The following is a 14551-nucleotide window of genomic DNA, read 5'->3' as shown; positions in this document are numbered from 1 at the left end:
TCGTTTTACAAGACATCCCTCGAGACGCGAAGGACAGCACTTTTGCTCGTGGAGAGTGTTCGCTTTTCCGCCCATGCCTTTCGCGGAGTCAGCCAAGAATAAAAAAGTGGAGAGCCGAGTCTCCCAGATTATATTGCTTCGGATTGAGATTCCTGCTTTTCTGCCCCGTTCAAAACCTTTCTTCGGGACTTCAGGATCGACCCAGTTGCAAAAGGTGTCTGCGCCGTGTGTCTTCTGTGGTGTATATCTGTTTTTTCCTGCCTGTACATCTCGCCTCTCCTCCGAAAAGCCCCCGTTCGCAAAAAGACCTCAACAGCACTTTTTTGCGTCGGCACTTTATGGACTAGACGACTCGCGTCTGTCTTCTTGCCCTCGTTTCGCCCGCCGAACTAGATGTCTCGCGCTCTGACGGAAAGGAACGGCATCGAGCAGACATCTGAAGCGCGCTTTTCGACAGTGCACTCTCAAAACATCCTTGCGAAGTTCTGTTTTGACTGTCTGCCTCTGTCGGAGAACGGGAAGGGCAACCGCGGGGCAGTGTGTCGTTTCTGCCCATTCTCTCACGTTTCGCGCGCCGCCTCGATTTCTCCAGGTGACGGAGAAGGACGTCTGGAGAGTTTCGCGAGCTCCATCAGAGTTTTCTGTTCTGTTGTCTGTCGAGGAAGCCGCTCGCTTCTTTCCGGGGAAGGCTTCTCTTCCGAGGACGACGCGCGCGAGCCCAAGCTGCGAACCACCGCGTGGTGCTCGCGCCGAACAACCCTTTTTCTCTCGCCTCCTCCCCCAAGAAGAGTCTTGGTTCTCTTCGGCGTCCACTGTCGGTGCGCGGAGGACCGTGTTTGCGTGGCTTTCGTCCGTGTCAGTCTGGAAAATCCCCGCGTTTCTCGTCTTCAGAGAGTGCACCAAAGGTTTGTGCGTGAGAAATCGCCGACTTTCTGTCCGTCCACGCTCGGCTGCGAAGCAAGCAGCACGGGAGAGAGGGAGGTACACATTTCTGCACATCCACCTGTGTGTTCGCCCGGATCGACAAGAGGAATTGTTTTTTCTTTCTGTCTTCTTCCCGTCTGCTTTTCTCGCGTGTCTGCGCGTCGACAGACTGTTCTCCTCGCGCTCTGCCAGTCGATTCCCTCCGTGTTTTGCCGTTTCCTCCCACCTTGTTTTCAGACGTCCTTGTTCCGTCTGGCGCCTTGCTCTGCGCCGCCCGCCTTCTTTTTTCTCACGAGTTCTCGAAAGCCTCCGAGCGCGCGCACAAGAAGACCCGTTTCCTTCGAAAAAACGCTAAAACCGCCTGCCTTGCGTCGCTGTCTCTCGCACAAACGCCCCGCTGCTCTCAAGCGACGGCGCGCCTCCGGTCCGCCGTCCCCAGTCTGTCCACCGCGAGAGTACGCTTTTCTCCCCTCGGTTTCCTCCTCGCTTCTCCGGCGTCTCCGCGTCCGGCTTCCCTTCCAAACAGACTTCCTCTCTCTGCAAGCGACAGGCGCTTCTGCGCGTTCCTCTTTCCTGGGCAAGATGGGTTTGAGCGTCAGCCGCCTCTGGAGCCGCTTGTTCGGAAAACGCGAAATGCGTATTCTGATGGTCGGCCTGGACGCAGCTGGAAAAACCACCATTCTGTACAAACTCAAATTGGGCGAAGTCGTCACCACAATCCCCACCATTGGTAAGGCGTCCCCGAAAAGTCGTTACGCCGATAAAAATAAAACCTACACAACGTCCAGAGGGGGGGGGGAAGGCTGCTGCCCGCCATTGTGCCATATGTGTGTGTGTGCTCTCGCCTCCGAGCGTCCGTCTCTCTCAGTCTTCCCGCGCGCTCTTTCTTGGCTCCACTTTGCCTGCCGTTTACGAGTGAACATGACGCGGCTTCCACCCGATGCGGCGCGCAGAAACTCCCCCCGCTCTCGCCGCCAGACCAACACTGACATGCGCGGCGTTTGCGTGGATGTGCATGCACAAATACACCTGAACCGCTCCCCGCTCTCGTGGTTCTGCTCGGTTGTCTTTGTGAAGACGCGTTCGCGCGACTTTTCGTCTCCACGGACGGCAAAAGTCGCTTGTCCGCGCCTCTCCGCGAAACGCGCGAGCTTCCGACCGAAGCTTCGAAAATGCATGGGCAAAGGGCATGGCTGCTTACAGAGCAACGCATCTCGCTAAGACGAGCATGCGCTCGAGAGAACGAGAGGTTTGCGGCCTGTACTGGTGACGAAAGGCTCTGAAACGGAACGCAACTGCCCGGATTCATAGATACTCTCTGCAAAAGCGAGAGTGCACATGCATGCAGCCCTGTACACCGATTGAGGGGGAATACGACCTTCTGAACGGCCGTGGTTCTTGACGCCTTGTGCCCATGTAGTTTTTTTGCGTCCAGTCCATTCGTCGTGGGCAGAGCTTCCTCGCTTTGCTTCCTCGGCTTCCTTGCCGCCCATTCAAGACTGTCTGTCGAGAGCTGCAGAGAGAAACGTCCGAGAGAACCGTGGAACCTGCTTCTCCGTGTCTCTTCAAACACACGCAGGGGTCTGCATTCACTTGCGTTTTTTTCGCGTTTTCACAGGCTTCAACGTAGAAACTGTGGAGTACAAAAACATCTCCTTCACGGTATGGGATGTCGGTGGACAGGACAAGATTCGTCCTCTGTGGCGCCACTACTTCTCCAACACTCATGGTCTGATTTTCGTCATCGACAGCAACGACAGAGATCGCATTGAAGACGGTGAGTCGCGGCGGCCCTGCATACACAAAAACCTTAGGTCACCTCGGCTTCTCTCATAAAACGCGCTCTCCTCCACACGTTCCCCTCAACTCCCAAACTCCAAAGCTTCTCGAACGCATATCTGTATATGTATCTATGGTTGTATCTATGGTTGTATCTATGTATGTATGTGTGTATGTATCTATGTATGTGTGTATGTATGTCTAATCCAAAAGTATCTATCCAAGTTTATGAATACGCAAATGCATACGCGACTGGGGAGCAACGGACTCTGGGATATGCATGGACCCGGGGCCGGGAGGGAGTATCGAGCGCGGCTTGGTTTTCGTCTTGGTCGTTTCAGAAGAGGCTTTGATTGTCTGTCCACGCCGCAGACTGCCGTTGTGTGTTTGTTTGCAGCTCGCGAGGAGCTGCACCGAATGCTCAACGAAGACGAGCTGCGAGACGCAGTTCTTCTGATCTTCGCGAACAAGCAGGATCTGCCGAACGCGATGACGGCGGCGGAAGTCACAGACAAACTGCATCTGCACAGCATCCGCCACCGCAACTGGTTCATTCAGTCCACCTGCGCCACCACGGGAGACGGTCTCTACGAGGGTCTCGACTGGCTTTCCCGTACTCTTGCGCAGAAAAAGTAAGCGAAAGAGATCTTGCCGCAGACGCGGAAAGTCGGTCAGCTCGAGAGCCAGCGCGTGAGGCGTCCAGAGAGGGGGAGCTCGCTCCTGCTCGGTCTGCGGCCTGTTCTGCTTCGCGGGAAGAGAGCTCCAAAGTTCACTCGAATCGGAAAAGAGACGGATGCGGAGAGGGGAAGAGGGGGGGAGGGGGTGCGTCTTCGGCGAGCGTCGTCTCCCGCCTCGTGGTTCAGTTCTCAGAGACAGAGGGGCGTTTTGTTCTCGAAATGCCGTTGCGAAAATGTACACACATAGCAGTGTTTCCACAGAGGCTTTGACAAGCTTCGCTCAGTGCTCGAGAGGAGATGTGGAGAGGTCTCCAGTTTCCTCCACTTTTCGGGTGCTCTTGCTGCGCACCGAGACAGGGACTTCCGGCTGGTTCTTTCTTTCTGCGAGGAACGAGGAGCGTCGGACGTGGAAGCGAAAAAAAGGCAGTTCTCGAGTTTGCGTCGACGCAGGTCGCCGGCGTGGTGGACCTCCGGCGAGATCCTTCTTCACTGTTCTAGTTTCTGGACTGTGTTTGTGTTTGCAGCATCGATTAGAGGCAGTTGCACTTCTCTTCCTGGATCTGTCGATCGACGCCGCTTCCGTTGTTTGTGTTTTAAAGAATCGATGGAGAGAAATGCGTTCTCTCTCGTCCTGAGAGTCTGCCGTCTTTTTTTCGTGTGCATGCGCTCGCTGCAGCAGTGAGCTTCTGTTCTCCCCTAGCGAAGCAACAACGCTGGATTTTCAGAAACAAACCAAGAGTTTCTCGGGGTCGCCAACTCCAGTCTAGCTGTCTCTCGTGTCTCTGGAAAACGGCCGTTTTCGCCGGACAGGAGTGAGAGCGACACTCTGCCTTCGTCCGTTGGTGCGGGGCCATTTCCACTGTCCTCTCGCGGCTTCGGCTGCTCCCTTGGTCTCCGATTCTGCTTCACGGATAGCGCCTCGCAAAGCCTGTCAGGATGAGGGAGTGGAGTCCGTCGACGTTTGACTCCACACAACTTACGCTAGAGCAAACGAAAACTCGATTTAAATGGCTGAGGCGCTGCCGAGTGCAGTCAAGTGCAGTGACGCCCGCGACACAATAATACTGAAGACACTCTGACGCAGCTGTACATGTTTCTCCTTTCGCGGAACGACTCCGCATGCAGATAAAACTGTGCAGTTCAACCAAGGAAAACGTACTCTATACACGCAAAACTAGTCACCCTCGGTGATGGAGGCACGATGCACCCCACAGTGAAGCTTCAGCGCCTCGTTCGAATTCGAAAATGTGGTAACGCATAAAAATATGTATGTAGATATCTTTCTATATAGATATTGTGTATATGTGCAAGTAGATACTTTGTGTGTGTGGGTTGATACGAGATTCGATGAAACACGTTGAAGTTGAGATGCAAACTCACTTCGAGTGAAAACGGACCTCATGGAACCGCCGGGTGGTCTCAGCGGCTTCCGCGTTGCCGGGCGGTCTGCACACCCCCCATGGCGTATTGTCGGAAACGAAGCGCATAATACAGGTGCCGAGTAGACATGTACGAGAAGACCGTGTACATGTATATATATTTATACATATATATATATGTATTTGTATATAAAGAATAAATATGTAGGTGTGTGTCGTTGACGATAAAGATCTTTGTTTCTGGAAGACCACGGAAGCAAATGTTTAGGGGAGATGGTAGGGAAGTAGTGTGTGTGCACAGAAGCCATAGAGGAATGCAAGAACGGGAGCAGACCGCGCAGAAAAATTTTTAATTGTGAAGAACGGTGGCGGTGAGGGAGAGGAGGAAGGGGTTGTCGCGAGCTCGTGAGAAGCGATGCGTGAGACAGGCCATCACTAGTGAAAGTCGTTTCTTCGTGGGCGTCCAGAACAGGAGTCTTTTGTTGCAATGTAGGAAACAAGAAAAGAGAAAGCAAGGACTGAAAGGACCACTCTCAGTCGTCGTTCTTCAAAAGTTCGGCGAAGCTTTTCTTCAAAGCTGAACTGTCTGGCAAGCCCTTGAAGTTCGTTGGAATTTTTCCTATCCGGATGTAGTCGGGGACGCTTGCCTTCGGTAGCAGAGAAGAGTCTTTGCGGACTCGCGAAAGAAAGTTGTCGTTGATGTCGGAAATCAACGCATGCCATGCGTCTGCTTCTCTCTCTGTCTCTTGCTGCTTGTCTTGCTCTTCACCGAGGTCAGGACGCCGGGTGAGTTCGACGGTTACGCAGCAGCTGTCTTCGTGTTCGCTTTGGATTTTCATGCTGATTGTCGCGACAGAAATCTGCGTTTTCGCGAGTTTTCCTTCGTACAAACGTAGCAAACAATTCTTGATATCGTCGCTGATTTGCGCACAAGAGTAGTTGGCTCCTCCTTTAATGACGACGTCGGCTGACCGAGTCACCCAGTAGTAATCGAGGTGGCGGGCTCTCCCAGCGTCTAGCCTGCTCTCTTTTTCTTTCTCTCCTGTCTCCTTCTCTTCTTTCTCTCCTGTTTCCTTCTCTTCTCTCTCATCTCTATTCTCCTTCTCGTCTTCTCTCCTCTCTTCCTGTTCCTCGTCTCCGTCGACTTGTCCGTCGTTCGCGAGCGGCCTGAGGAAGAAGCAGACATCTCCTAATCCTAAGTACCAGCCGTCTGAAGAAAAGAGATCTCTGGAAGTTTCTGGCGAGGCTGTGTAACCGCGCATGCAGTTCTTGCCGCGACAGATCAGCAGTCCAGGTTCGCCTGCTTCGCAGCGGACCTGAGAGCGAAATGCGGGGGGGGAGGGGGTGGGACACAAGAAGAAAAGAGCTGCGACAAATCAGCGAAAACTCGCGAGGAAAGTCAGGTTCTCCAAGCGGCGACTGGAAACTTCAAGTCCTATTTTGCCATCACTCTGCTTGGCTGCACACACTCTCAGCGCTGTCCCGAACAGTTGAAAACGATTAAAATTTATAAAATAAAGATTCGTAAATCTACACATACGGTCATAAAGTACTCGGCTGTCTAGCTCTGAGAACAGTTATTTTTCCTCACCCACGAAACTGAAAGGCTTCCGTAAACACGCAAATGAGTTAGTGTACAAATATATATATATATATATATTTCTACAGTTGGTTTTATTTTTCTGTAGTCATATCAAGACGTGAATACATCACTCTATCAATATATTCACGAATACATCTTCTTGTATATTTGTTGTTCGGTATGGATATCGTGATGTCTAAATATCTCTATAAATCTGTATCGATGCATGTACCTTCTCCTGTATGTACTTTTCTGTACTGATTACTATGCATTTATATATATATATATATATATATATATATGTCGATGTATCTAAATATGCACCCGTACATATACGGGTGGTAAGGTAAAATGTAATACAGAGACTCGTTTTAATGTTACATCAGATACGTAGGATCTTCGAAGTAGTCAAGGTGCCAAAGATGGTGTCGGAGAAAGGGGAGATTTGTAATGAGTGTAGCGCCCCAGAAACTCATTTGTTCCCAAGGTAGCACATATCCGAGCACCGCTGCATGCGTAGGGATATATGTATATTATCATATCTCCTTATGCACTCATTCGCGTCTTGTCTTCATGTCTCCCTCGTCTGTATCTCTATGTATCTACAGGATTTCTCCATCGTTGTTTCTGCGGATTTCTGTGAACTCTCTTCATCTTTTCCGGGCTCCTAGAGGAATTCCAGGGATAGCATCGAAGGGTGATTATGCAGAAATGAAGAAAAACACTACCATGTAGTGGGCGTTGCTTGGGTCTGTGCTTTTGACGATCTCCACTTCAGTCAAGGGAGGGTGAGGCCTTCCAATGTAAAATCCTTTCTGCGGCCTTCCCTGAAAAACGTGATTCCATCCTCGCTCCAGTGCCCTCATCATTTCGTCATCGGTCAAAGAGAAGGGGGTCCCCATCACCTGAAAGCAAATCACACAAATGCCACAAATATCAACGCCATACACTATTCGACGCCTTGTCACTTGCACATACCTATATACATATACATATATATATATATACATATATATAGATATAGATATATATATATATATATAATGTGTTTTTGCATATCTAAGTGTAGGTCTCTACACCCCCTAGACGGCGATCTTTCGCTGTTGATTTCCTTTTTCGTGTCTTTGCATTTTACTGGAGAAGCAGTTCGCCTTGCGCTTATCAAATCAGGATCGTAGAGAACAAATGTACCTGCATGCAAGCATGTGGACACACTTGTGCTCATCGGCACAGATAACTGTCCACATGCAAATGCATATAATTATATATACGTATGTATTTTTTGTATGAGCATGCATTTAATTATCTACCTAATATGCACATACATATACATACACGTATATAGTTAGTGCTATTTTCTGTTTTTGTCTTGGTTTTTCCTTGGTGTCGCTTTCGCTGGACAGCAGGTGAGCGAGTTTTTCGCCTGTGCAGGGCGAGTCGCTGTGGGCGTTTTCCACATTTCTGTGGAGTGATGTTTTGTTTCTAGAGACTGGGAGGCGCAGTTGTGTGGCGACGCTGCGACTCTCCTCGCGTTCACGATCTCGAACGCAGCGGCAGAGAGACCTTGGCCGAGAGAAATGCGTCGGACTGACTTGGAGACATGTTTCCGTCGACCCAAAGCGGATCGCTGGCAGTTTGCCGAGGAGCCGGAGAAAGGTCTGAACTGTCGTGAGTCCAACAGGCGCAGAGCCGAGCAACAAGACGACTTCTTTCGGTCTGAGCGCGTGTGCAAGGCGGTGTACAGACACCCCAGTCAGGCGATTGGTGTCGACAAGCTCGCGGAGGAAATCGATGTGCCGCGAGACGAGGGGGGTGAGGAGCCGGAAGTCTCTCTTCGGGACTGCGGAGCGTTCTGGACGTCCAGACGCCGCCGCTTCCTCTTCGGCAACATCCGCTAAAAGGCGCCAGAAGGACGTGGTGTATCTGGAGAGAATTCGAGAAACGCATGAAAGAGGACGAAACACCGCGTTTTCCGGAAATACCGTGAGAAGCGCCCGAGTTCAACACAAAATGCAGCTGCTGTTCATTCAATCTGAGTTGGACTCAAAAGAAAGAGCGACACACGGCCTCCTGGGGAGATGCGAATCTTGAAAATGCCGATGCTCTCCGCGAAAGGCCGACGGAGTTCGTTGTCGAGTCCTCAACTCATCAACTCTCCTTCGACCTCTCTCTCCACGCTTCTGACATGTCAACGCTAAAAAGTCTGCAGGCATCTCTTGCCACAGGGCTCTTCTGCTTCGGCTCTGGAATTCTTTGTCTTGACTTTCCTCTGCTTCTCTAGAGAGAAGCAGGGATCCTGCGCGTGGAACGTTCCGAGATGTCTTTCTTTTTTTCAGGCGTGAGCAGAGGAAACATTTCAGAAAATGTTCTCGCAAACGCACCTCGAAACCAAGTGGACTTTCGCGCGCCGCGAACGGAGAGCGAGCTCGAGCATGACTGAAGAGTTGACGTGATGCAGAGGATTCACAATGACAAGTGTGAGAGGAGTGTCGTCGCGCAGGTCCAAAAGCTGCCGCAGAGCGAGACAAGAAGTCTCCATGTTTCTGCAGTCAGGAAAGTGGACGCAACACAAACGGCTGCAGTCTCGCCTTGGAAAAGCTCAAATCGAACAAAGAAGCCATACACGGCGTCTTGAGCAGGAGACGAAGAAGGGGAATCGGATCTCTCGTGGATATGGTTTATCGTCTTCGCAGTTCCGGAGCTGAGAGCTGCTTCGGGAGAAGACTACGCAAGCGAATATCGCGGTGTCTGTACATCGCGTATATAAGCAACGAGCAGTTAAAAAAGAAGCGCACTCGTCTGTCCGCGGCGCCAAGAGCATCTCAGAGACTTGGCATACGTGACGGACAGGAAAAAGAGAAAAAGACATCGAAAAAGCAACGACGTCGCCGCTTCACACGGCGTTGCGAACTCTGGACACACAACCTGCCCCTCCTATTTGCATACAGAAGAAAAGTCTTTTCTAACAAGAGGTGGAGAGGAGGAGACAACCGGAGAGCGAAGACGCGAGAGCAAGAGGAAACAGACCAGGATGGCGAAAAGGCAGAAGAGAAAGCGACAGACGACAGAGAAGAAGGCGAGTGCGAGAGAAGAAGGAGAAACCAAGGAAAAAAGAAGGTCAGTGGCCAGGATGAAGCTGTTTCGGCACAGATCTGGAGAGGTGAAAAGCTCGCGTCTGTTGTTTGAAAAACGACTGATATTCGTGTGTGTTTCTTCCCTCACTTGTTCGTCAGGATGGCGCCCTTCGGCCGTCCAGTCGTTCCTGACGTAAAGACGACCTTCCAAACACAGCCCAACAGAGAAAAAAAGGCATGTCTGATCGTCAGCATGCTTAAAGCCAGAGTCCGCCGAATATCTCCACCTTAGCATCAGGCCAACAAGCACTTAGAATTCAAATACGTGGACATGCCACACATAAGAAACCACAAATATATATATATATATATATATAAGTATATTTTTCGTACATATGCTTGAACTCGATCTCAATATGCATACGCGCAATGGGTGCGTATGTGGATGTATCTACGTACTAGATGCGCATGCTCTAAGACTATTACAATATATACATATATATATATGCATATGCACATATACTGTACATACCGATATGTAAGCAGGTGCATGCGCTGAATGCATTTCCATATATGATGCGTGAAGAGATATATAGATATTGGTCCGCGGATCTCTCCCTCTGGAGTCTGTTTCCCTGTGGATTTCTCCTTCTCCAACTCTCCTTCGCTGTCCTCTCAATCTTGCCGCTTTTCCCCAACCTCGTTTTTTTCTCTGTGTCTGCAATGTGCGTTTCGTGGTGTTCGAACTGAACGTACAAGAGAAACGTTGTCTTCTCTCTCTTCTTTTGAGGGCATGCACTCTGATTTTCCTCCACTGAGAGTTCGCAAATCGCAGTCTTGCATTCTTCTCGCGTTTTCGCAACTCTGCTTCTCTCTGAAAGAAAAAGCAGAGAGCACACTTCAAGCTATAGAAGAAAAAAAAACGGATTATTCTGTCTTGGATGAAAACAAAGCTGATGGCCCTCAACATCGCATGTGTCTGTAAAGATATGCTAAAAACATATGCTCCTCTCACAGTTTTATTATGTATATGTGCATAGATGTGTATATCCATACACATATTATATGTATGTACACATGTATTTGTCTATGTTTTTATGCATGTATAAATATCAATATACATTTATAGATTCAACCACTAAACACTGTTAGCACGTACGTATCTATGTGTGCTTGAATATAACATTTTATCTTTACGCGCCCAAGTCCACATGCATATGAATAGTCATCCCCCAAGTATCGATACTGATTTTTGTCTGTGTGCGAAAAAATCTTTTTTCTGCTTTTTCTCTGTTTATCTCGCAACTCACGGAACAGGAAGATTGTCATGACTTTGAAAACACAACGCCTTCGCAGAAAGCACCTGCAGTGAGAAGTCGAAGAACCAAACGCATGTTCACATATGCATATTTGCTTATATATATATATATATATGCAGTAAGCGGAGAACACTTGTTCATCTATATTTGTGGTAACATAACAGGTCTATGTCTGCTGTTTTAGAAATTACAGTGCAGGTATAGATTTTATTATATCCATGCTGTGATCGCATCATATATTTATATATGTATGCATATGGAGTCAACCAAAGACTGAACTGTCAGCCGGGGCGTGGAATGCGCACTCTATCCATCCGAATATCCAGATATGAAAACAAAAAAATTCATTTATCTCTGCATGCGTAGAACAGAGTTACGTCCCTACATGTATGCATGCACACATGCGGTGCACCTTTAATACAATGCATGTATACATACGTATTTACATATACACACAAATATATACGTATATATATATATATATATATATGTATTTGCATAAGTATTTATATTTATGTATTTGTCGTACTGAGAGTTGTCGACACTGTCTGTCGTTTGTTTACATTTTGAGAGACTGCAAGTATCAGGAAAGTCAACGTTAATGAAGCTGCGTCTCTCACCTTGAAGCGCCCCTGCGCTGCTTCTGCTAGGCGGTTGAGACAGGCGACAGGAACCTCTTCATCGACAATCACAGCTTGGCAGTGCGTAGATTCAATTTTGTAGAGAATGCGGTCGATTCTGGAAAACAAAGGGAAGTTAAATCCCCAGAAAAACCCAAGGTCACACTCAGTCACCCGGACTACTTTCTGCCTTGTGAATGTCTCCAATATCTTCTTATAACCTCCCTCCACATCGAAACGCGTGGTTTTACCGACATAATTTTGCATTTGTACGTAAGTATCAGTATGCACTCACGTCTAGGTAAACATATCAACAAGATTCGTGCATTTATATATATATCTATCTATTTACTTATACGCAGAGTCTGATGTACGTGTGTACATCGAAACATGTTTACGCCTCGAGTGGAGAGACGCGTTTATATTTGCTTTTTGAGCAGAATGCTTTCTATAAACGGATCGCGTGGAGCAAAGAGATTAGGATCTCACCTCCACATATGGTTGAAAAAATGTGATTTGCGAAGAAAACATGCAATTCGATCAAGCTCCTTTCGTACTGATACCATTTTTGTGGCACTACATATTTCGATTGAAAAAGTACTTCTGGAGCGGCGCTTTCTGCAGCGGAGATGGCACTAGCGCTCATGATGTGTCTTTGTAAGAATCAGACATCGAGAATTTCGACGATTGTCTTTCTGCCTCACCCGTCCGCATCCCAGTTGATGGTCACAGGGATGTATCCAGAGGCTTTTGCTGCAAGACGAAGAATCACTTCTTCGACTCTGTTTTTCGTCATGTAGTGCGCAATGCATACTCCTGGGCAGGCAAAACAATCGGGGGGGAAGATGTGAATAACCTCACTACAAGTCCCGACGAGAGGCGATGATTTACAAATTATTCGTAGGAATTCAGAGTTGCGTTCACACAGCCACCTAAACACAGTAAATATATCTACATCTATATACATATACGTATGTACATTTGGATGTATGTACATTTGGATGTATGTGTACATGTATACGTGTCGCTAGCTAGATACACGCATTGTTGAATAATCAAGGACACAAACACACACGCGTGAATTCAACTGTCAGTACATAAACGTTTTACACATGCGCAGAATGCTGCAGATTGCAACGAGTAGACTGAGAGACGCTGGAATAGGAGAGCTGGAGAGAGAGGGTCATGCGCAGGCACAAAGCCTTTGCAGAGAAAAGGTTCAGTTCTTCTCAGGGAAATTCGACAGAACTCAGAAGCGAGTTGAGCTGGCGTTTCAGGTGTACATACACCTCGGTGTGTACACGAACTTGGTAAACGAGAAATCGCGGTTTCTTTGACCCGTCTTCCACTCTGTGAAATCGGATGAACCAACAGCAGTCGCGACTGTTCGAAGCACCGAAATTCTGTTTTTCCCTCCTACTTTAATCTTTCTCAGGAAAAGTGCTTATCGCTTCTCCTTACCTCGCAACGGTTTCAGCAGCCCCGTCCTGTTTGTGGTTTGCCCCTCGATTCCTTCCGTTGCTGCGCCCGCCCGCGTCTGCTGTTTCCCTTGTTTCTGCTGTCTCTGTTCCGTGTGATTTTCAGCCAGCTGAGAGACAGAATAATTTCCTTGCTCTTTCTGCATGCATCCCCCCAGACTTTCAACAAGACGCCTGCTGGCTTGCGCCGCCAAGAGATGCAGATCCTCCCGAGAAAGCCAGACTGAGGAAGTCAAGCCATCCTGAAACACAGCACAGGCCGCGAGACGTACACTTGTAGTCCACACTCAGAAGAAGCTCACGAAGAAGCCTGCCTCAGAGATTGCCACTCCCAGTGCGAGGAGCTCATCACCTATTTCTGCAGAGAAACGCAACTGCCGTTACTTACATAACCGCGTTTAAATGCTCACACAGCTGTGGGTGGCTCTTCATGTCGACGCCTCGCTGTAGAAATGGGTGCCTGCGTATCTGCGAATCTATGTGTGTGTATTTATGTAGACGAAAGCGTATGAAGGATTATGTGGGATCGGGGGGGCGGCGGTGTCTTTCGACGTCGAAAAGCTTTTGTGTTGTTTGGATGGACTTTCCCAAAAGCAAAAACAATATCTCGGGTCGAAACGCGCCGCTGGAGTCGGACCTGAGTTTTTTCCCAGAATCTCAGGAAAGGCTCCGTTGAATTGTCGACCGCAGGACCGTCCATGGTGCACAGAAAAGCCGACGAGCTGAGCAGAAGCGAAGGAGAGGAATCCGAGAGCGAAACCGAGTCAGAGTTCTTAGGTTTGCGTGAGTGTCGGGCTCCAGAATCGTGACCGAAAACAAGGAGCCTCTCGAGGCGGTCACCTGGACTTTCCTCGAAGTCGAGTTCGACCTTGAGAGACCCGAGCGGGAGAGCCGGGTGCAAACGAGAAGCGGCTTCGCGTTTTTTTATGAAAAGCCGGAGACTGCGGAGCTCCTTCAAGAACGGGACGAACGCCGACAGAACCGCTATCACGAGGTGCTCCGCTTTTCTCTCGAAGCGAAGGAAATACGAAAGCAGACGAGTCCGCTTAGCCACAGGGAAACCGACGGCAGATTCGCGACGACTTGAAGAAGCACATCCAAACAAAAGGAAGCGAAACACAGAAAACGGGGACTGAGAAAAGACGAGGGCCGCGTTTTTTGGACGGTTCCTTGGAACGCTGTGTACAGTTAAACTTGATCTTCTTACGGGTGCGGAGCGCCGGGAGAAAGGCAGAGACGGTGTCTCGACTCGAGAAACACCACTCTTTCAGAGGCCTGGAGTGTGCTGCTTTCTATTCATGAAATGCGGAAAACAGGGAGAGTTTAAGACGTCGGGGCATGCAATTCCTTCCGAAATGGCTGGGAAAAAAGCCAGTACTTTCCACACAAAATCGACGTCTGTTCTATGCTTGAGAAAAGTTCTGCTGATACCCAGAGGTTCTTCGATTTTGAGTTCTGCAGTCGTGAACCACAGGCTAGTCTCTTCAAGAATTCGTCTTGGCCGAGAGGTTCGGCATTTCGACGTCTGCTCGTCGCGTCCTGAGGCTAGAGCTGATTTGAAATTCAGGAAAAAACAGATGACTTGTTTGTTTTTTTGCCGCCGATCTTGAGCGGGCGAAACACCACCCCTCTTGGTCTGTGGCGTTCGCAGAACATCGACGAGAAACACGAAAGAAGAGTGAAAGTTGAAAGACGGAGTTGACACATTCAGGGAAAGTG

At 49.0% G+C, this 14551-nt stretch overlaps 2 protein-coding genes across 2 annotated transcripts; one reads left to right on the top strand and one right to left on the bottom strand.

Annotated features, from left to right (window-relative positions):
* Positions 1-221: 221 nt before the first annotated feature.
* On the top strand, positions 222-4456 carry ARF1 (ADP ribosylation factor ARF1). The gene is made up of 4 exons (XM_002371579.2): positions 222-1654; positions 2543-2701; positions 3101-3335; positions 3905-4456. Exons 1-4 carry the CDS (start codon positions 394-396, stop codon positions 3912-3914), a joined length of 1665 nt encoding a protein of 554 aa, XP_002371620.2. The 5' UTR covers positions 222-393; the 3' UTR covers positions 3915-4456.
* An 836-nt stretch (positions 4457-5292) lies between these two features.
* Positions 5293-13532, bottom strand: TGME49_276155 (hypothetical protein; the record flags this gene model as incomplete). Its single annotated transcript, XM_018781748.1, has 11 exons — positions 5293-6075; positions 7070-7246; positions 7934-8264; positions 8723-8884; positions 9564-9671; positions 9944-10289; positions 10726-10828; positions 11310-11472; positions 12059-12170; positions 12816-13074; positions 13470-13532. 11 exons carry the CDS (start codon positions 13530-13532, stop codon positions 5293-5295), a joined length of 2607 nt encoding a protein of 868 aa, XP_018638244.1.
* Between the last annotated feature and the right edge of the window lie 1019 nt (positions 13533-14551).

The sequence above is a fragment of the Toxoplasma gondii genome, chromosome III, assembly GCF_000006565.2.
Source record: "Toxoplasma gondii ME49 chromosome III, whole genome shotgun sequence".
NCBI classification, from domain to species: Eukaryota; Apicomplexa; class Conoidasida; order Eucoccidiorida; family Sarcocystidae; genus Toxoplasma; species Toxoplasma gondii.
The sequence above is the reverse complement of the archived record's forward strand: the minus strand, read 5'-3'. Positions and strand labels throughout refer to the sequence as shown.